Source organism: Pangasianodon hypophthalmus, chromosome 1 (assembly GCF_027358585.1).
Source record: "Pangasianodon hypophthalmus isolate fPanHyp1 chromosome 1, fPanHyp1.pri, whole genome shotgun sequence".
NCBI classification, from domain to species: domain Eukaryota; kingdom Metazoa; phylum Chordata; class Actinopteri; order Siluriformes; family Pangasiidae; genus Pangasianodon; species Pangasianodon hypophthalmus.
In genome coordinates, this window is record NC_069710.1 from 6,349,175 (window position 1) to 6,372,265 (window position 23,091).

General features: G+C 38.5%; 1 protein-coding gene across 2 annotated transcripts in view; it reads right to left on the reverse strand.

The window, feature by feature from the left end:
* Nucleotides 1-23,091, reverse strand: part of kcnh2b (potassium voltage-gated channel, subfamily H (eag-related), member 2b) — a 208,998-nt gene that overhangs the window by 177,290 nt on the left and 8,617 nt on the right. For both annotated transcript variants that reach the window (XM_026913593.3, XM_034306610.2), the window contains exon 3: nt 7,473-7,703. In XM_026913593.3, coding sequence (XP_026769394.2) covers nt 7,473-7,703 — 231 coding nt within the window. The remainder of the gene's footprint in view (nt 1-7,472; nt 7,704-23,091) is intronic.

The following is a 23,091-nucleotide window of genomic DNA, read 5'->3' on the forward strand; positions in this document are numbered from 1 at the left end:
ATTATATATGAAGTTTGGCTTAAGTCGTCGAAACCAGACAGTATGTTGTGTTAATTGAATCAGCTTTCATGTACGCGAGCTTAAAATATTTGTGACTGCCTTTTATTAATAATATATTAACACTAGGTTTTTCTACAATATGTTCACATTAAAATGAATAAAATCTTAACCACTTGTCAGTGGTGGGTCAATGGTTAATGGCTGTCCAAATCCCAGGATCACTAGACTGCCACTGTTGGGCCCTTGTGCAAAGTCTTTAATTAAACTGCCTGAATCACATCCTCTCTCAATTGTAATGCAAAATAAATTGAAGTAAATTAAATTAAGCTTTCTTATATTATCCCAAACTATTAAAGTCACACCACCCTCGAAATGTGCATAAATCACAATTAAGATGATTATTTAAAAAAAATCAAATGTGAGTTCCCCTACTAGATAATTGGCTATTACTATATTAAATTGGATTCGTCTTAGTGATGTCCTGATGGGATGAGAGTTGATAGAAAACATACTTCCTGAGCAGTTTCATTGCCACTGTGGCCACAAGAACAAAGTAACCTCTTAAATTATCCTTAGAGAAAGCTGCCTTAGATTAACTAGCTGGAGTGATTTGATTACTTTGTCCAAATTCCCCTTCAGTTCAAAAGCACCATGCATAAAATAAGGTCACTCATTTAAAAATACATTCCCTTTCCTCTGATGTGCCTGAGAGCAGAAGAAAGCAGACGAGAGCTTTGCATGTGATTTGCATGAGAGCAGCAGAGAGTGACGGAGGCTGAGATTACAGAGGGGAACTTGTTCAGCACTGTCTGTTCTTAGAAAGCAGTCAACACAGAGCAAGCAGCGGTGCAACCTTGCTGTTTGAGGCAATGGAATAAAGACAGCGGAGAATGAGGCTCCAGTGAGCAGCCCAGGTCACACTCCCCGCACAACCATCCAAGCGAGCCCTGCGTTTCCTGGCTCTCTCCGGATATTTCCATATTCAAATGATGAGAAAAGGCAGTGGAACGCACACACAGTGCCAAATGACCGTGTTTTATTCATTATAGCAGAGAAAGGGAGAAGAGATAGTGTAGACAGAATGTTGAGGGGGAAGAAGGAGGATGGTGAGAGACGTAGAAAGAGTGACAGGTGATACCTTAATGGAGTAAATATCTGACAGTAGGGGTTGGCGATATGACAAAAATATCATATCATGATACGTGAAGACATTTTTAATGATACGCGATATGTAACACGATATATAGGTTTGCAAACAAACTGACAAAACAGTAGTGTTGATGAAGTTTTTTTTCTCCCCAATTTGTTCACTTGCCAACTCCTAGCAACTCACCAGCTCTGTCTTATCACACAACAGATACCAACCAGGGAGGGTGAAGTTTAACACATGCTTACTCCAAGACATGTGAAGCCAGCCTCAGACATCTTTTCAAACTGCTAACACACTCATAGGAAAGTGCTATCTGCCCTCTTCCACATCTGTGAGCTCATAGGCTTCACTAGTTATAGGCTTCACTAGTGTCACCGTGATTGACAGGGAAGAAAGAGATGTGTTTATGTTGATGTACACTAAAGGGCAAAATCTATAAAACTTAACATTTTACATTTTTAAAGTTTCAAAGCATCACAATACCTTCATTATCTCAAAAAGCACTGTATGACACAATTAATGGCCCCAGTATTGATATTATCATATTGCTGAGCCCTTATAGATACATCACACAGTCTCATGACTTCACACCTGACATCAGGTGAACTAGTGAGTCCCAAAGCACACAATCAGACCTCTAGATAACAAGTCAGAAAGATGATTCTCTTTTAAAAGAAACACTATTACAGAGTCTGCACAAATTAGAGCATGGGACATCATCTTATCACACGGCTTATCATCTTATCGCACTGCAAAAAGTGTTCAAATATGCTGCCTGATGATTTAGTATCATGCAGTGATTCCCATTTGACAAGAGGGAGTTTCAGTTTGTGTGTGTGTGTGTGTGTGTGTATACTATTCCCTACATCATGCCTCATGTTTAGCAAGAAATTACAGCATCATTGCGTGAGTAATAAGGCAGTGAGCTGGCGAAGCAGTCAGGATTCATTAAGAGGTACTACTAGAAAAACCCACTCAGCCATCTCAGCCATATTATCCACTATCAATCTATCTTTATGATTAACTTTATAGTACTCAGTTTTATACAAATATATTAGAATGATAATTCACTTGTTTATTATGAAAATATTACAATGCAGTCATTTTCAAATTATGAACAGGTAAATAGCTTTCAAGTCTTTCTTGCTATCCTAAACAGCTCTTTTTGTATTAAAGTTCCTCTTTACACCACTAAAACAATCAGCCTTGCATACACTGTTAATAAATTGTTGAATATATTCAGTTATCAACTTGTGTTTACTATATTATAACGATATTATAACTGTGCTGCGCTGTCGGTAACATTAGCACATACTGTATCTAGCTGGTTAGTCAGCTATTAGACCAATAACTAGTGTTTGATTTGAGTAGAGACAAGTTATATTAAGTGTATGTGAGTCTTAATTTCCACTGATTTATTATCTGAGATTGATAAATTTATAAATGTAGGCAGTCTTGTTAAAGTATATACCAAAACAGATCATTGCTAATTACCCAAGTTCACTAGCTAGCTAGCTACTAGCAAGCAGGTTCTGTAGCTAAGAGTCTCAGATTAACCACATCTTCTAATAATTTAGCTATGACACCATTATAGCATTGCTCCTATTTCATACTATTACAAGCTAAGTTCATACATGGTGCTCCTCAAATCAGTTTTTCTAGCGATAAAGAAAAATGTTTTTGTTTCTTTGTTTTAATGTGGAACAGCATTTAACTTTGTGTTAACACATTTTACCTAAGTGCCCATTTAAACCATTTAGCAACCATTTCAAATCCTGTTTGAGTGCAAGTGTACTCTTCAGTAAAGAAGGAACTGTAAAATTGTGTGGAACACACAAAGCTGCACGAAAACAAAAAAAAAATGAGACACTGAAGAAGAATCACTTACAGCTTTTTTTTGTTTGTTTGAAAAAAGAAAAGTCTTTTTGCTTTCAGTCTATTGCTCTGTGCACTGGGAGACAGTCCACAGTAATCTTTCACTTCCCCTGGCATTACTGTAGGATACTGGAGAGGATCCACTTTCTAGAACTCTTTTCCCTGAGATAACAGCACACAAACACAAAGGCCATATCCAAAATATAACATGCATAAATGTGCATCATTAGCATAGAGTAAATGCATGAACACTCATGGATCTAGAAAAGAAAAGGAAAGAAATACCCTTATAGTCATTAGTATAACAAAATAAAAAAAATTAATAAATAAAATAAAAATAAAAAAGGGCCAAAGAGTGGTAGTTAGTCCTAGAGCCATAAATGAAAAACTCCATCCTGAAACACATTATTCTGTATTCTCATAATTCCCACAGGAAGATGGTGGTTATCATTACAGGGGGGACATTGTGTAGTTACAGTGGTGTTTAACAGAAGAAAAAAAGTTTGACGATCTTAACCATAAAGGACACGTTTCGCTGTTAACTCCTAAACAAAAAAGCACAAGGGCTTCTTTTCTCATTCACCATTTTCCAGTGACATTCAATGTCATATTAATGATAACACAGAAGTAGTGAAGACAAGCAAATATTGGGCTCAAAGGTCCAGAATGCAATGCAGCTGTACAACGCTGTTGCGCTGAGTTAGCGGCTAGTTAACATTCAATGACATGGCAAGCACAATGGTGTTAATGGTGGTATTACCATGAAAGTTGAAGATTTGGAACCCTTTTGAGCAGACTGTAAAGAAGAGGTGAGAGGGCTGGACAGACAGGCATTGTCTGTAATGTAGGTTAACCAAAGTAAAAATAAACCAAGATATCAATGAAAAAATGTTAAACTCAGAATTTAATCATAAAATAAATCTTTTGCACCACATAAGATCACATATTGATTATAAATACTGTTTTCAACCGGTAATGATTATACCAATATCATAACCTCATGGTGAAATGCAATATCAGATACTAGATACTGGACAATGCTGGAAACTAAATCCTAGCACTCTAATCACTATTTTGAGAACGGCCTTTAAATGGTGTGTTGCCTCCCTGATTTTGACTTTCATTGCTTTCCCTCTTTAGGAACACAGCTCTAGGCCAAGTGATATGTGATGATTTGATTGTAATATGCATGCGCTGACCCTCCTCTGGAATGGATAGCTGAGAGTCTAATATCACATATATGAGCTCTGTCTTGTCAGAAGTCTGGCTTTGCCAAATGAAAAAATGTACGTGAAACTGTTTAGATGTTCTGAGAACACAAAAAAGCACTTGAGTTTAGAGTTCTTGAATGGTGTTGAAGGCAGCAGAGGAGGTGTTTTAGTGGACTTTCTGAATGTCAGTGAGAATACAAAGTGTTCTGGTGTGTTCTTGAGGCATGGCTTCATTTTGATGATAATGTGATGCCTTGTGGATTGTAACAACCCGTCAGGCACTGATGTCAGCATTTCCTTGAGCCTGGACCACTACACAGTGACACGGCAGAGTAGGACTGTGCTATTGTAAGCCATTTCAGACTCACAATAGCCCCTCAACCACAGTAATCTGTGTCTATTTAGCTCCTCTGGTTTCAACAAGAGACAGACCATCAGAGAGAAAAGATAAATAAAAAGGAATTTTATGAAAACAGAAATCATAGAATGTCTATAACAAAGTTGAGTCATTAAATAGGATATTTATCCTCATAATGGCACATAAAGCATTGTTCTATGAATAAGAATGGCCAATGTTCTATGAATAACAAGAGCCAACAGGATTGTAAAGAGTTTACTTACTCCCTTGTATGTGGAATTGTTCAGGCAGGTGTTTGGCTGGCTACAATGGCCTGGCTACAGATGGTAAACTTTACAATTAAGGAAATGAAAATGCTATTTCTAGGCAGCTGTCATTCCCTCTTAACAGACTGATTTTCGACACGCAAAGCCAAAGCTCCGACCCTGGGGTCACAGGATGGGAGTCTGTTTGGGGAAAAGGGCATTTAGGTCATGTGTTTGCAGATGTGGAACAGCTGACTGGGATTAATCATTTTAAAGCCGTACCAAATTCAAAATATAGTATTTGTGGCCATTTTTTATTTTACATCATTTCATTTTTCTATTATTAAATTTAGGGTTTTTTCCCCCTATTTTTTCTCTCTTTTTGTCATAGATCAAACAGTAGACATTTCAATAACAGAAGTGTCAATCAAAATAAATATGGCCTTTAAATAGTGGTCAGTGTTTTCTGGCCTGGATGGGAAAATAATTTGATCTAATGGAAAATGGCAGAGAAAAGCTGCTCTATTAGAACCATGTTTAAAGTCTTCATGTTAATTTAGGTGTTTGGGTTTACAGAACTAGTTATTTAGCCAGTTCTCATGAAAGCTAGCAAAGAAATTGATTGCAAGTCACTAACCTAGTGGTGTTAATTACAGAAACAATATGCCACACGAAGTTAATTAGGATATTTGTTTATGTTTATTCCACATCCATGAATTTTAATCCCTTATCATGGTTCCAGAAAACAATTACATTATCTCAGAGGGTAATGAAAACCTCCGAGGTTACCTTACTGGGAGGATTTGATCTTTACACCACACTGAATTATAAGAAACACTTATCTTTACACTCAAATGCCCCAAGTCAATGAATGAAATCATTTGTCTTCATCCAGTGGCAGCTAAGGACTAAAGTCAGGGTCCATTGGTACATTACAGACACACAAACTCTACAACACAAGAGACACACAAATAAACAAGAACATGTGCACACCCTTTCTCTCCATACAGTAGATTTGAATGGTGAAGTTTGAGTGATTGATTAAGTGCTGGTTAGATCAGGAATAGGACAACTGAGCATGAGAACCAGTGATTTATCATTCTGAAGGCTGATGCCAGCACACTGCTCGCCAGATGAATGGATGCACTGGAATGAAGGAGAAGAAGACACGATATTTGACCTGCTCTTCCCTTGTGTGTTCCTCCGCTTCCACTATGTAGCTGCACATGTTCAAAGGCACAAAAGGAATTCTTTGATACAAAGCATATAAATAACACAAGGCTGTGTTTCCCTCTGTGCATTATGCATGACAAGCGTTTCATCACTAGAGTCTATGCTGTATGTGTGCCTGTGCGTTTGCGTGTACTCGTGTGTGTGTCTGTATGTGTCTATGTGTGTGTACTCACGTGCATGTGTGTTTGTACATGTCTATGTGCATGTACTCACGTGCAGGTGTGTTTGTACATGTCTGTGTGCATGTACTCACGTGCCGGGGTGTTTGTACATGTCTGTATGCATGTACTCATGTGCACATGTGTTTGTATGTGTCTACGTCCATGTATTCATGTGTGTGTGTATATTTTCATGTGTCTCCATGCATGTATGACTACAGCAGATTGAATGGCAGGTGATAAATACCATGAAAAGGAAGGGACCGTGAATAGACAGGGATATTAAGGGAGGGACGGTGAAGCCGTGATCCCATAACATGCACAGGAGTCCCCATTGCTGTTTCTTGTCTCTTATCAAAACAACCAAATCAGCTTCCCGTCCCAAAGCGTATTTGCATTCACAGCAAAGTCACATATATCCATGGCTAACCTGTGGTTATGCTATTCACAGCCTATGCAAAAATACATCAGATTGTGCCCATGCTAGCCCTCCACTTATTATACATCATGCTTACTGAATACTACATAAGCTCTCTTATAATCATGTCAAATATATTAGATAAAAAAATGAACACTTTCTCTAAGAAGTCACTGATCAGCTGAATGGTTCCATTAGTGAGTCTTTTGGCTTAATCAGAGGAGCATATAGAGAAATCAGTGCTGCACTGAAAATAAACAGTGAAAACTTTGTTTGGTGCAGTGTCAGATCCTCCCGGGCTATAAAAAAGAGGAAACGTGATCTGATCAGATAACTAACACCTGCTGCTCTGCCCCTGTCCTCACATGCAAACACCTGCAATTATTCCTAATTTTATTTTATCAGTAAAATACTGCCATTTCTTTGACTTTTCTTTTTCTCTGTGCCTGTTACTCTACTTTAGTATTTCTATCATAATGGCAAAGCACCGCTGTAGTTTTTCTAATGTTCTCCTTCTGGATTGCAAATGTGGTTTATAATGCACTCTCAAGGCTAAGTAACTAATCACAACAAAGCTAAGCCATGTCACGATGCAGAGACTCGGATAGATCGCCAGCAAGCAATGTCTAATCTTATAAATCCTACATAGTTCCTGTGGATACAGTCACAGCGTATACGGTCCCTTCCAAAAAACAGGTTTAAACTCTCATATCAGATGCTGAACTGCAGCCATGAGGCACCTCACACACAGCGATCAACAATTCAGCATCCAAAGCATCATTAGTCATTTCCTATCATAGGGAGAGACATCAGAGCTGTCCTACCATCCTTCCTGTAGAGCGTGATCTCCACTTTCCTTTCCTCCGAGCCCAGAAGCGCTTGAGCCATCTGTGCAATGGCCAGACGCTTGGTGTGTGGCCCGTACAGGAAGTCACAGGTGCACGGTTTCTGCATGATCTCGGCCCGCGTATAGCCACACATGTGACAGAAGCCATCGTTACAGAAGATGATGGCACAGTTCTCCACCCGTGCGTTGGCTATGACAAACTTTCGACCTGTATCAGAGTTAAACAGAGAGAGAAAGCGAGAGAATAGACAGAGAGTTTTGAATATGACTCACTTTTAGCAGAATTAGTGAATACTACTGAATTATCTTACAACACTTTATCAATGCAATTTTTATAAATGCACTTGTTCTAGTATGTTATTGTTCCTTTAGTAACAATTTACACAGAAATTTGTAAGGTAGAGACTCCAGAGTGATTAAAAAAACCTCTTCTGTGAGAAGATTTTTTATTTTTTTTTTTTATGCTATTTTGGAAGGGGTCTCCAGTGTCAACACTTTGAGATAGTCAGAGGTAAAGCTAAAAATATAAGTTTTCAGACATGGGGTTTTGCAGTTGATTATGGTGTATTTTGTATTATTAATTTCAAGAGAGAAATTAGGAGAGGCTGCTGGAGGAACAACTGTTTCTATGCTGCTACATGCTGCTACATGCTGCTGCTATGTATGATAACAGGAGCTCACTTGTTTTGCCCAACATTAAATGTAACTACAAACTGTTAGGGCTGGCAAATTGTTGTGGTATAAGAAAAATAAACTACTTTATTCTAGAAACATTTTATTTGATTCTGTCACCACTTCTATCACCAGATCCTCACTGTGCATATATTTCACTTACTGGAGACTAAAAGCCTCCAAAAATAGCAGGGACTGAAAATGGGAGCATTAGAGGAATGGCAGAGCATCATAAGTCAAGACAGCAACATCTGTTGAGGTCTAAAGGTCATAGCCTTCAGGCAAGTGATAGCAAATGTTTTCAAACCACCCTTACGCATTTCATATGTAGTTTTCTGACTCCGCCCACAGGAACACCTATTCTCACAAGTTTTGGAACACTCTCAATTCTAACAGCTTAGCAAATGATCCCATAATAATTCTAATAAATTCTACAAAGAATGTCGATTAAAACCCAATGTAACTTTGCATTCCAGAAATTTAGAGGTACAGATTTACAGACTTCAACTTATTAACATGCAATTAGCATTTATATAAACATACTATATGCTATATATACTATATAAACATTAACTGATAACTTTTACCACTTTGTGTTACAGTAAACAAACACACAACTGTCATGGTAGTGCCCAAAGGGCTCTGAAGTGCATTTCCCACCAGCCCAAGAACATCACATGACCTTGCACTCACACCAGCTCTGTGTTATCCCTAATCAGCATCCCTACTTAAGTCCTGGTCTCTGTATGTTTCACTGTCAAGCTTTTGCTGTTGTTGTGTGTATGTGTTGTCATGTGTTCCACAGCCTTGATCATAGCCTGCTGTTTTTGCTTAACATCCAGTGTTTATGTTTATGGTTCTTGTTTCACAGTTTTGGTTGTTTGTGTTATACTTTTTTCAGTAAAATCTGCACTTGCATCCGCCTTTGCCTCCCATTCCTGACATCTAAAACATGGATGTGGCAGATTTTTTCACTGTCCTGGAAGCCCTCCTTGAGAGAAACCGCCTGCTGTGGGAGCAACAGGGGAAGGGAAGTTGGGTCAGAGCCACTCAGAAGTGGCTCCACGCCACGCACCCCCTCAAGAAATTTTTTGAGGAGGGGCTACCGACCCAACTACCACCTCCCTGCCCCACTTCGGATGTCACTCTGCCTCCTTGATCCACTGAGGACATCGCTCTGCCTCCTTGCTCCACTGAGGACGTCCCCCAGCCCCTCTGCCCTGCAAAGGACACCATTAAGGCTCACTGTCTCGCCATGGGCATCAGTCCATCTCCCTGCTCCGCTCCAGACGTCACTACACCACCTGGCTCCACTTCGGATGTCGCTCTGCTGAGGACATCACTCTGCCCGCCTGCTCGGCTGAGGACGTCACTCTGCTTCTTTTCTCTGCTGAGGACATCGCTCTGCCCCCCTGCTCGACTAAAGACGTCTCTGCTTCCCCCTGCTTTTCAGTGTATGATGCTCCCCCTTCTGGCTTTGTGATGGCCATCGCGCCACGCTCGTGCTCTGCCTTGGACATCGCGCCACCATTCAGCCATGCGGAGGAGGATTGTCTGGACTTCATGTCTCCTGCTGATCAGCTGAGAGACATCTCATCTGACAGCCCAGGACCCATATCCACTGAACTGATATCCACTGATATGAAAATTTAAGATTATCATTTAGGAAAAATGTCTAAAAATATGTCATGTAAGTCCTATAATGTTTACCCAAACTAATTCTGCCTGTTTTTGCTTTATATCCAGTGCTTACCTTTATGGTTCTTGTTTCACAGTTTTGGTTGTTTGTGTTATACTTTTTTCAATAAAATCTGCACTTGCATCTGCCTTTGCCTCTCATTGAAATAATTTAAAACTGACAGGCTAGGCTTCACTCCCCACGTGTATCAATGACCCTTAGGCACGTTTGGACCACTTTTGGTAGGTACTAACCACTGCATACCAGGGACACCGCACAAGACCTGCCATTTTGGAGATGCTCTGACCCAGTCGTCTAGCCCTTACAATTTGGCCCTTATCAAAGCAGCTCAGTTCCTTATGCTTATATACTGTGTGTGTGTATATACATTATGTGTGTATATATATATATATATATATATATATATATATATATATATATATATATATACACATATATATATATATATATAGTATATGCACACACCACATACACACACACATTTGTACCTTCACACATATGCCCACTGTCCTTCACATAACCCTTCTCCATTTCCCCTATCACTCTGGCAGCAGTGCCAGCTCCCACAGAAGGTGCTTCATTCCCGAGCCAAGTCTCAGTCAGGCTGCAGAAAGCTTCCTCTGGGTGGCACATTATAACTCTCCACTACAGTAACAGGCCTGACTCATGACATGACTTTGAGGCCTGGAGAGCGTCATCTACAGCCTTTAGTTTTGTAGCTTTCCATTCCACACCTCGCAAAGATACGAGACATCAGCACTCACTGAACTGTTCAAATCAGAAGTTCAATTTCCTCACACACGAGGAGTACAGGCTGTGCATGCGTGCATGAATCCATATCATTCTTATCCAAACCGTTTATATGATGATGTGCAGAAACCCACTGAAGTAGTTAAAGTTTAGCTGATAGACAGTCTAACTGTTCTCTCTCTCTCTCTCTCTCTCTCTCTCTCTCTCCTTTACTCCCTTAGGGACTACTGCATGCCATAATTACATAAACAAAATACAATGTTAGAGCCAGTTACTGACTCAAACTAGTTCAGACGCGCATGCATTGTAGTGTTCACAGACGGTTAACATTAAAAAATAAAATAAATTTGGGATGGGTGATATGGCGGAAAAAAATCACTATACACTATAGGTATCACAATATTCACTCAAATTTGCAGTTTTCAAAACACCGGTTCCACAAAAATGTCCTTTTAATAGCATTCCTATTTAACATATACCAAAATAAATACTTTTTAAATAATTTTAAATTTTAATAACAAGTAAGTGAAAAATAAACCTGGTGCAAAAATAGACTTTATAAAAATAAACAATTGGACAGTTTCTGTGGCTAACAATAGAGTCGGTCAATGATGATCAATAAAAATACTGAAAATACCCATGACACACTGTGATGTAATTTATTGCAGTATCAATTACATATTGTCTTACTGCACAGTTCAGTTCACTTTGTCCTTCGCGTGTCATTCATTGCCTACATGGAAATTCGGCTTACAGGATGGTAAAACAGGAAGGACAAAACTAGACAATCAAATAATGGCTTCTGGGACAAACACTAAAGAGAACAACTTAAATAATAATAAACAGAAAATAAAATATAAAACATGCACATGGCAAATAAATAATGAGAAAAATGACAAAATGTGCAAGCGAGTTCATTGCGCATGCCACAAAAAAGTGTTTATGTCCGATGATGGGTATTGCTTCCTTTTTTTCCTTTTTGCTTGTTAACAGCTCTTGCTTTAAAGATGCTACTCACCATTATGTTGCTGCTCACCAAAAATCTTGCTAGCTACTTTCGTCACATAATTCAGTTGATTTTTGCTTTTGACTTCCAGGATACCATACCAAGCTATAAGGCCGATGGGTAAAGCATACAAGGGGTCACCCTGGTTTTGGAAGCGCATTAAAAATACAGTTAAAAAATTAAAAAAGAAAGTTAAAAACAATTGTTCAACCTTCCTTTTACAAACTGTCAACTATATTTATACCATTAAAATACTTCTGAAGATGCATTTGGTAGGGGAAGTGATGAGGGACTCCAGTCAGCACTACAATTATCTAAAGTCTCATTCTTCCAATAAGTTGGGATAACATTAGACATGCCAGAGAGAAAACTACCTAAAAATATTTTCAAGCAGGGTAATTTTCTCTCATTGACATTAACTTTCCTCATGTTGAAATGGTAGATCTAGGTGGATTATGAATTATCTTTTCAACCAGACTAAGTGTTCTGTCCTGATAGTTCAGAATCATTTCACAGCTTGAAAAAAATTACAAAACTGTGTTTTTTGGGTGAAGGAACAATTAGAATTTTTTTAATCTTAAAAAGCCCACAGCTGTCTGAGTCATAAAACTGTTTTTCTGTCGTGCTCGGGTAGAGTCGTGGTCAGGCTGAGTCATGGTCAGGCTGAGTCGTGGTCAGGTTGTGCCGTGGTCAGGTTGTGCCGTGGTCAGGTTGTGCCGTGGTCAGGTTGAGTCTTGGTCAGGTTGAGTCTTGGTCAAGCTGACCCGGGACAGTGGGACATGATGTATTTATTGCTCTGGTTTGAGAAACCAGTAGTTTCTGCATTGAACGTGCATCGAGAAAGTCAAAAAAACAATAAAATATTACGTTAGCTTTAGGACTGAGGTTATTTAGCTTATTCTGCCCACCTTTTTCACAGTTTAGTCATGCAGCAATATGTGTGTGAGGTGAATGTGAAAGGAGGCGGTAAGCGTGATATTGCAGTGTGTGGAGTATTAATGTAAGAGAAGAGGAATAATGTGACAGAGACAGTGAGGTATCTGTAATACAGTGTATTACACATTTGCTTCCTTAAGGCAGAAATACAAGTACTCCACACGGACAAACACACATACAAAAATTGTCTCAAAAATATTATTAATACTACCTGGTCAAGGTTTTTCTGGCTATTTATAAAGCATAAAAACATGTACTCTATATAATAAAGTAATTATCACAACTTCTGAGACTATTCTAGGCTGAGTTTACTTAAACGCCTCTGAGAAAGCCATTACTCTAAAGTGTGACTGGACCACTGATTGCTGTAGCCCACCACTGTCAGCCTCCACAACCTTTTCCCTCCGCAGCTTAACAACCCAACACATTTGTAATTTCCATTCCGTATTTGGGAGTCCTTGCCAATCCTGGCAGCGATAGATCTTTCTCAAGGATGACACTGTGAAGAAAAGCAAGGCCCTGACCCGAACGTCCCACTAAAACTTCACTCCGTAATTACCGCTTGCTGATATTTATCACTCGGGATGTTTCTGAATAGAAAGTGTAGCTTCTGCGCGTGCAGGGCTATAGAGTAGGCTGTGTGCTGCTCAAATGATTCAGTGGTTAATTGGGACAGAACGAAAAGAAAAACAAAAAAGTTTGAGAGAAGCAAGCGACACAGATGAACATCAGGGGCAGTTGTGAAGATTGTAAATGAGTTGTTTATCTCGTTAAGCATTTTCATGGTGTGGCTTCAGGCAAGCTCAGCATCACAGGAGAGACCTGTGAAAAGAGCACGAGGTTACTTTGCACTGTTTTGATTATTACTCCGGCAATTTAGATCTCACTACAGCGTTTTCTTTTATTTAAGGATCCTAGTTGTAGTTTATCAGATTGAGAGGCATCACAATAATGACAGTGAAAGCAACTGTATCATTCTTAGTGTGCAACAACACATTTTTAAGTTTAATATGGAAGAAGAAGAAAAAAAAACTTTGGAAACAAGCCTTTTTGTCAGTTATTTTGTTCTAGTTTTTTTTTATTTTGTTTTGTTTTTATGTTCTAACCTGACAAAAGGCCTTTTTTAATTTTAAGTTATGTTTGTCAATGGTTGACATGATTTTCTTTTTGAAAACATGATTTGCTTTTGAGAAAATAGAATCATATACTATGGTCAAAAAAAGGAAAATGTTTCTGTTTGCTCTTGCTGCATTTGCGCTGTAAAAGTCATTGTTCATGCTGATACTTTAATGTTCTTCTTTCTTACATTCTGGACCACCAGAGTGGTTTCCTTCAGTTCCAGTGAAGTATTCCTGTGTGTCGTTTCCTTGCTAAGTACAAATAACAAAAGTGTCATGCTGTGACCTTGACTCCATGTGGGGGAGCCTATAAAAGGTCCTTGCTACGTCATGCTCATCCTTTGCCTATTCTTGGCAACACAAGTGACCAAGGTGTCCTGCTGGTCCTCCACTCAGCCACAGAAGCATGTTTATATAATCTTCATAACCTTTTTTTTAGGATTTCATTTGAATATGTGAACACTTGAAGAAATAGCATGAATAGTAAAATTTCACATGTGAAAGTCCCTTTTTGATGCAATTGATGTTTTTTGAGAAAATAAAATTGAGAAATGAAATGAAACAGTAGCATAAAACATATCACCAAAACATAAACATCAGACCAAACCATTCTGTTTTTATTTGTTTGTTTGTCCAGTCCATTAATTTGATCAGACACACAGCATTCCAAGGGTGATGATACATTATATGGCCAAAAGTTAGTGGACACCTGAACATCATACCCATATGTGCTTTTTTGCAACATCCTATTCCAGATTTATTCTCCCTTTGTTGTTATAATAACCTCCATTCTTCTGGGAAGGCTGTCCACTAGATTTTGGAGCGTGGCTGTGGGGATTTATGCTCATTCAGCCACAAGAACATTAGCGAGGTCAGGTACTGATGTCAATCGAGGAGGTCTGGGGTGCAGTCTGCATTCCAGTTCATCCCAAATGTGTTCAGTGGGGTTGAGGACAGGGTTTTATGCAGGACACTCGAGTTACCTCGAGTTACCAACCTCAGCAAACCATGTCTTCATGGACCTCGCTTTGTGTCCAACTTTTGGCCATTTAGTGCATTTCACTGTTTGTATCACTCCGTTACTGTGTGTAACTGAAACCATTTCTACATTTAATATGGGCTGTCAGTCAGTCTGTGCATGGCAACACGCAACACTCTATCCAGCTGTGGCTTCTTTGGGAACTATTTTTGTTGACAGAGCAAAAATAAACAAAATTTCCATATTGTGTCTGAAATATCAGTTACTCTATATTAATTTCTTATTTATAGAACTGTGGTATAAAAGCAATATCATACTTGTAATCATACTGTTGTATTGAATATACTGATTACCTGCGGCCTTGTGCCTATGGCTGAATGCTGATATTCAGTACAACAGTGCTCTTTCTCATGCTATAATAGAATAATTAAATAACTGAATAGTAAAAACAGTGCTGCTAAAGCTATGTATCGTTACTTTTTGTTGGTACCAGTCATGAACAGGTATCAAAAATCATCCAGCTGGATCCCTTGATATTGGACCAGCAGCTGATGGAAAAGACACAATGCCAGTTTTCTGAGATTTGTGCAGTGAAAAAGAGCTGATGCAGCTTTGTGTCTTGGAGGGAGAATATAGGAAGTTGGACAGATGGATTCCCTCTGCTCTTGTGTGGTGCGTCTGTTCTCAGTGTCTGTTTTCCTCATCAGTGGTGCTTTGGCACACCTGCTCTGCCACCCTGCTTTAGAACAACAGAGGAACAACAGCAACACGCCGAGGCCTCAAGGCCCTGCTGTACCAGCTGTTTCCTACTGAGGTACAAAGATCTACCAGACACAACACGACACCAAAATACGCCATCTCTCTTCTTTCCCTCCCTCGCCACTTACTCATCCTCATACACACTTTCCAAGATTGATGAAACTAGAAAAGAAACACAGACAGTGAAGAAGAGACCAAACTGAGAACATTAACTATTAAGACTCTTAAATCTCGTAATAAGACTTTATGCTCTATTACTTAATAATACAAAAACAAGCCTTTCCTGGTAAGCCAGTAGTCTGTGCATTAGTGGCAAATTAATTACAATAACATTGCACAGATCTATTAGTATATAATACATATAAAAATATATAAACCTTATATATAGCATATGCTTTTTCCTCTGGGGTGTGTACAGCCGATCACTTTCTGAGTGAAGATCATAGATTCTCATCCATCTATTCTGCCTGAACTGATGGCCATGGGAGAGCTGAGCTGTGATTGTAGAATCACAGGAGTGTGTGTGGCTGCAGGATCATTAACGGCCAGCTTCAGAGACACTACTGGAGGCCTTCCATCTCAGTGGTCCATAAATCTGGACTAATGCATACCAGTAATGGAAAGGAAAGGCTAGCATGATCAGGAAAAACATCCGAATGGACTCCCATTTCTGCATAGATGGAGCCAATGTGTAATATTAACCACAAACAGGGAAAAGCAGACAGGCTCAGCATTGTGCATAATGTTTCACTAATATCAGCTTACTTTTGGAATGGATGACTCACTTTTGGAACTGATGACTCTATACAGCTGGGTGTTTTATAGATCACATCACATTTCTTCTCACTTTACAGACTAGGTATGAAATGAAAAGGATCCAGCCACCTGAATGAATGAATGAATGAATGAATGAATGAAGGATGGAACAGGGTTAGGGTTAGGGAAGAAGGAAGGAAGGGATCCTCCTGGGTGAGGAAAACTGAAACAAGTGTTCACACAGCTCTGTAAATGCTGATTGAACACTTTACAACACTTTACTCTAGAGGACAGAAAATCAACGCCTTTCAATAACTGCACAGAAAAACTGTCAGAATGAATTTCACTGTTTCAATGCTATTAAAATGTTCAAAATATTTATGTAATCAAAGCAAAATTCACCCATTCAAATGTTTAAGAATCCACATTCTGCTGTTCTGTCTTTAGTCCCCTTACATAAAACTAAAACATAAAACAAAACATGAGATTCCTGAACCTTTTTTTGCCAGATGATCTCTGAGTCACTTGAGTCATGTTGGAAATAAGTTCTGAATTAACTTAAATTAGATTTCAAGTTTCTATTATACAAATAAATGTCCTAAAAGTGATATTACATGTACAGTATGTACAAAAAAATTCCAAAAGGCACCGGCTAGAGTCACTTTCTTCTGTGGCTGAATCCCAAATGGCATTCTTATGAGCATAGAGGGTTGTATTCAGAGCTGAGTTAATGCTGTTGCTACTGTAGTCTGTGGTTTTTTTGACAGTTTCGGTGAGTTTACCTGTAACAAGTTGAAAATTAATAATAAAAAAAATTTGATCACAAAAAAGAGTGGAATCCGAATCAATGCGGAGTTACTACCAAAACTGGTATTCAGATATCTGATGTAAATATAGACTTAAGCGATGTAACTTTTGATGACAATTATGCACGATGCTAATCTGGAACTTCTTTTTTTCTTACGCATTATTAACTCGAGCAAGGAGCAGTATGAATTCCAGTGCCACTGTTTCACAATTCGATGTAACCACAATATGGCCTTCTTTCATTCATACTTTAATTCAAGTTGTGTGCATTATAAATACACTCAAAATCTATTGAACACCATCCAACCATCTATCTATCTTCTGTACCAATTATCCTACACAGGGTTGCGGGAATCTTGGAGCCTATCCTAGGTGACTTACACAAGGCAGGGGACACCCTGGATAGGGTGCCAACCCATCACAGGACACAATCGCGCACACACTCACACACCCATTCACACACTACGTACAATGTAGCTATGACAATTAGCCTACAATGCATGTTTTTGGACCGGGGGAGGAAACCCCTGAGGCACGGGGAGAAAATGCATGCTCCGCACACACAGGGCGGAGGTGGGAATCGAACCCACAACCCCGGAGATATGACACTATTCATTAATTAATCTTATTTTTCCTGAAACTGTGCTGATTTGCAGTGATCTGCCCCTCTAAAGGGATAACCATGCCAGCGAAATACCCTTCACAGCATAACAGAACCACTCGTTTTTTCCTTTAATTTGTCACTCATTATGTATATGGCAGAAGATTACATTTTATATGAATCCTGATGTGTAAAAACTGAATGAAAATGATACCATTTTCACCTTCAGTACAAACAAAGTGTGTACATTTACACTGATTTTTTTGGTAAATGCTTTAATCCAGAGCAGAAGGTTAAAGGTCATGCACTAGGGGTTCAACAATGGAAGCTTAGTGATGTCAGGATTTGGACTCTTAGTTTTAACTAATGAGCCACTACTGTCTATGTCAGTATAAAATTATAGATGTTTATATATTTGAATCCATTTCACTGCTATATGTTTCGTTCGTTCATTCATCTTGAGTAACTGCTTTAATCTGTTTTACTCTGGTCAGGATTGTGGTGGATCTGGAGCCTGTCTTGAGAACACGGGGCAGGGAATACACATGGATGGGACAAAAGGCAGGAGTACACATGGATGGGATGCCAATTCATCACAGAGCACCATGTTCGCACACATTTACACCTAGAGGCGATTTTAGCGAAGCCAATCTACCTATTAACATGTTTTTTAGGAGGTGAGAGGAAACCAGAGAACCTGGAGGAAAACTACGCAGACATAGGGAGAACACTGAAAGTCCACACAGACTGTAACCTGATCTCAGGATCAAACCGAAGGCCCTGGAGTTGTGTGGTGGCAAATTTCCATACTGTGCCACCCCTATATCCTTTAAGCTATTCAAATTCTAAGACAATTTTTAAAGGAATTTGACAGCTCTAATACACACTAATAAGACCATACAGAATTACTGATACCACTACAAGAGATTAGCAGAGTTGTCCAGTGCAGGAGTGTGATGTGGGCTGATATCTATTAAAATATTCTCCCTTTGGGCACCTGTACTCCCTTAGAAGTGTCAGTGACATTTTAGCCTCAGCGCTTTTACAAAAGGGGTCTAATGGCCTTTGAAACTCGGCAGGACTGGGGCCGTAACTGAGGGCCGAGCCTTGTGCAAATGACAAAGCCTGAAATGGTCTACAGGGAGTCTCAGTGGAAAGGTGAGAGTTTAAGTGGAGAATACAGAGCTGGAGGCTACTCACACAGGCACTACTGCCTCTGATCTATTCTTACTGCTCTATCTCTCTCAGATAAACATAGGCTAATACACTAAGCACATATGAACAGTCCCAGCTGAGTTATACACGCTAGCATCATGGGATGGTCACAGTGTTTTCTATGCAAATCAGTCTAGACAGTGGTAGTGACATTGACAAAACTGTGACATGAAACATATAGGTGCAGACATTATTTTCATATACACTTTTTGCCTGGGAAATTGTGGCAAGGCTACAGGGTTTGGCACTTTTATGACTCAACAGAAGGCTTTAGTCAAATTTAGAGGGTCTGCCAGTATGAAAACTATTGCATCATCCCACTCTAACACCAAACACTGATGTGAAAAGTAAGGGCTATGTATCATAATATGACAAATTCATGTGATTTTTTTTTTTATATATGAAGAAATAATATGCCTACTAGTATATTAAGGTAGGAACGAGTGATAAGCACAATTGTGTTTCACAAGCTTGTCACATAATCAAACCATGTAATCAATTACAATAAAATAACACATGAACACATATCATTTCTTTTTTAAGCTCGCAAGTGCCAAATCTGGGCAAATGATTGAATAAATACAGCATACAGCAATACAGTACTTTTGTATATATGTTTTCTCATTGTTAGTTAGCAATTATATTTTGACATTTCTTCAGTGATACAGAATTCATATAAAGCTGACATCTTTAACTCGTCTTCACATAAACATATTTTTTAGCCCCTCCAAATTATACCTCATCCCAAATTACTTGCACTGTACAACACAAGTTTAGATTAACACGGCATGCATAAATTAACATCATCTCGTTATATGATACTGTAGAGTTTTTTATTACATTTCGCTGTCATTACTTCAGACCAACAAGTGGACTCACATTTTAACATAAAATAAACTACATGCTTATTTTACTTACGAGTTTTAAAAGAATGCATCAAAAGAAAAAAAACAAGTATCTTACTAATTGATTAGATGTTTACATAAAGAACATAGTTTATTTGATTTTTTTTTACTTGTTCCATCACTAGGAGAACCAAAATATAAGTTGTATATTATAAGTGCAGTGGTTTAGAGTACATTATACCACAGTGCTTTTGTATTCTCATATCAGAAAGTGTTGATTAATATTCTACAACAGCAGATCTAACAATAGTGCTGGCTGTGATTCAAGCCACGTTTATATTAATGTGCATGTTATGAGTATATATTGTTTCTATAGTAACAGCTAATTCACAGGGATTTGTATGGTAGATGCTCCACAGTCAAATAACAAACAGAGCTAAAAAAAAAATTATTTCACCAAGACATATAATCACTGATATGGTGAAGCTTTCTATTACTGGAAGGAGTGTCCAGTGTCACTGCTTTGTAACAGACAGTAAGTTTTTCCAGTTTCTTGTTAACATGACAAGATTACACTGGAGACTCTCTTTAATGTCTTATTAACTTGATGAGAGAGAAAAAAGAGAAGCTAGTGAAGGAACAACTGTTTATAGCTGCTACAATGTGATAAGAGGGAACATAGTTGTCTTGCAGACGTTCCATAACATATAATTATATAATAACTTAAATATAACTATAAATAGTTACAAGTGTGATGTGTCATTCAAAATTATAATCATGATAATAATTTGATTGTGTAATCATACAATCAAATTACTGTGCTACAAGAGGAGTAACAGACTCCAGTAAGAGGAGTAACAGTAACTCTGCTTCGCATCACTAGACCACATCATTGATTATTTTCCTGAGACAGCACACCCCATCGTGTTTTAGACCTTACATAGCATTGACAGCATTCTAAATGGGTAGAAAAACTGATAGGCAGTGATAGCAGTACGCAGTGCAGAAATATAACTAGAAATAGCTCTAAGTGTGATTTGTCATTCAAGATTATAATCATTATAATCATTTGATTGTAATCATACAATCAAATTACTGAGGTACAAGAGAAGTAACAGACTTGAGGATGTGCTGTTATTGGAAACTAATCAGCTCTAGGTGGTAACAGTAACCCTGTTTCGTGTCACTAGAACAAATCATTGATTATTTTCCCGAGACAGCACACCCAATTGTGTTTTATACCTTACTTAGCATTGATAGCATGCTAAATGGGTAGAAAAACTGATAGGCAGTGATAGCAGGAAGCAGTGCAGAAAGGGAAGGGCTTTTAAGAAGAACAGGCAGTGGACTGGTTAAGTGGTAGGTAGCATAAGACAAAGTATATTTGTGTGCGAGTGAGAGGGTGGAGAGAGGGGAAGCTACAGGCTAAAACGATTCATCGAATTGACTAGAGGGGGTGATAAAGAGTGACAAAGGCAAGACAAAGAGGTGTGTGTTGGTGACATGAAGCAAAAGAGGGACCATCAGCAGCAATGTAATGAGACACTTGAAGCTCTATAATTAACCTAGGCATCTGCCAGAATTGTCGTCTTACTTTCAGCTCCATGACAGCAGGAGTTTGTCTAACCCAAACACGTCAAAAATGAGCTTAGGAAAGCTCACAGCTAAAACCTGCGGCTAAAATCACTTGCTAATCCCGACTCCCATTTAGCTCCTATTAGCTGATCGAAAAGCCTTTGCTGTTACTGTAACTGTTTAGCACATCCTATCGCCTATAATCTTTATAGATAATGTGGCATTTCATTCATGCCCTGAGTTTAGTCGGGGAGAACGAGACAATAACATGCTATCGAGTGTGACTCATCCAGTTTAAAGTGCATTTGAATAGAAGCAGGTTTGTCACTGTCTTTTTTTCAGCTACATCAGGGAAACATCAGCTACATCTGTCTCCTCCATGCTAAGAACACATGAGTGAAGAGGAAATACAAAAGGCAAACCAGTGTGTAGCTTACAGTAAGACAAAGGTGAAAAGCAATGATTGGAGCAGCTGTTTTTATGTTTGTGTTAAGCAGGTGTTGAGTAATATGTTCATTTTAGCTGCACATGGAGAGAGCAACCTGCAGATGCTGGCTAAAATAGCATGTGAAATACAACACACATCATGACAACACATACGCTGTCCCTGACGAAACTTTCTTTATACATGTAGTATGTTGCAAACCTGAGCCTGCAAACACAGACCCACACGCAATGCATGGTGGAAGTAGAAGGAATATAGATACAGACATACAGTTACTTACAGTATATAAAAAAGAACATGCATACAGTGTAGACAGATATATATGATAACTGCATTAATAGTAGAACGATAATCATGTGTCATACTAACAAGCAATAAGTCACTCGCGTCACAAGTAGTATGTTGCGTATGTGATCGCAAATGATGTCTCTTGTGGGTGTGGAACTAATTTATACAACATGACAGTGAACCTCAGATCAGCTGTATCTTGTCGCTCTGTCTCTGTGCATTCAAATTTTAATTACGTAAATATTTAGCATTCAAATGCATTTGAATATGCATTTGAATTGTGTCTTTCACATGAGCACAATAGCATGTATTGTCTGTTTTGCATGTTTGCCTTTATGAATATGAAATTCAGGGCATTTCTTCCTCAAGTTGCAAAACACATGGTGGCATCAAGGCCAATAAATTTATTTAGCCTCTGCAATAAAGGCGATTGTGGAGATGAATTAATGTGACCGAAGGGCAGGTATTAAATTTGTGTAACCCTGTTTCCACCACTTCAAGACAAAATAAAACCATTAATTTAGCAAACTTTATAGAAGTTATGTTGCAGTTTCTCTACATAATGAGTTCTTTAATATTATTATGACTTAAAAAGGCTATTATAATGTTTTAATATTAGGTATTTGCTGCATGTCCACATCTCTGATCTCGGTTTTCAATTACATGCCCACGATCTGCATAGGCAATTGTACACACAAATTATCACTCTTTAAATCAAAGCCTGAGTGTTCATACACCTTCAACTCTGGAAGGTGAAAACTGTTGTTTTCTTAAACAGAAAAGAAAGAAAAGTATGATAAGGCAATATTATTTTATCATAAACCTTTTTTTTTTTTTTTGTCTTCACACAGGAATAACTTTAATAAATCCAATTGGCTTCCTATTCACAATATATGTTCAGCATACAGGGTTCAACTTAAAGGCATTACATATATACATACACTACATGCCAATACAATACCATCTGAGATTCAGACTGATTGACAGAGACTGACTCCAGCCTGACTTGCTAACTTCTTACATGTATTATAATTTTTTTAATAAACGTATTTTGCAAGCTAGGCTGGTATAAATTGTCTTACTTTAACAAATAATTTAAAGTGGATTATTTTCTACTTTTGTGGAACCGAGAATAACTGCACCAC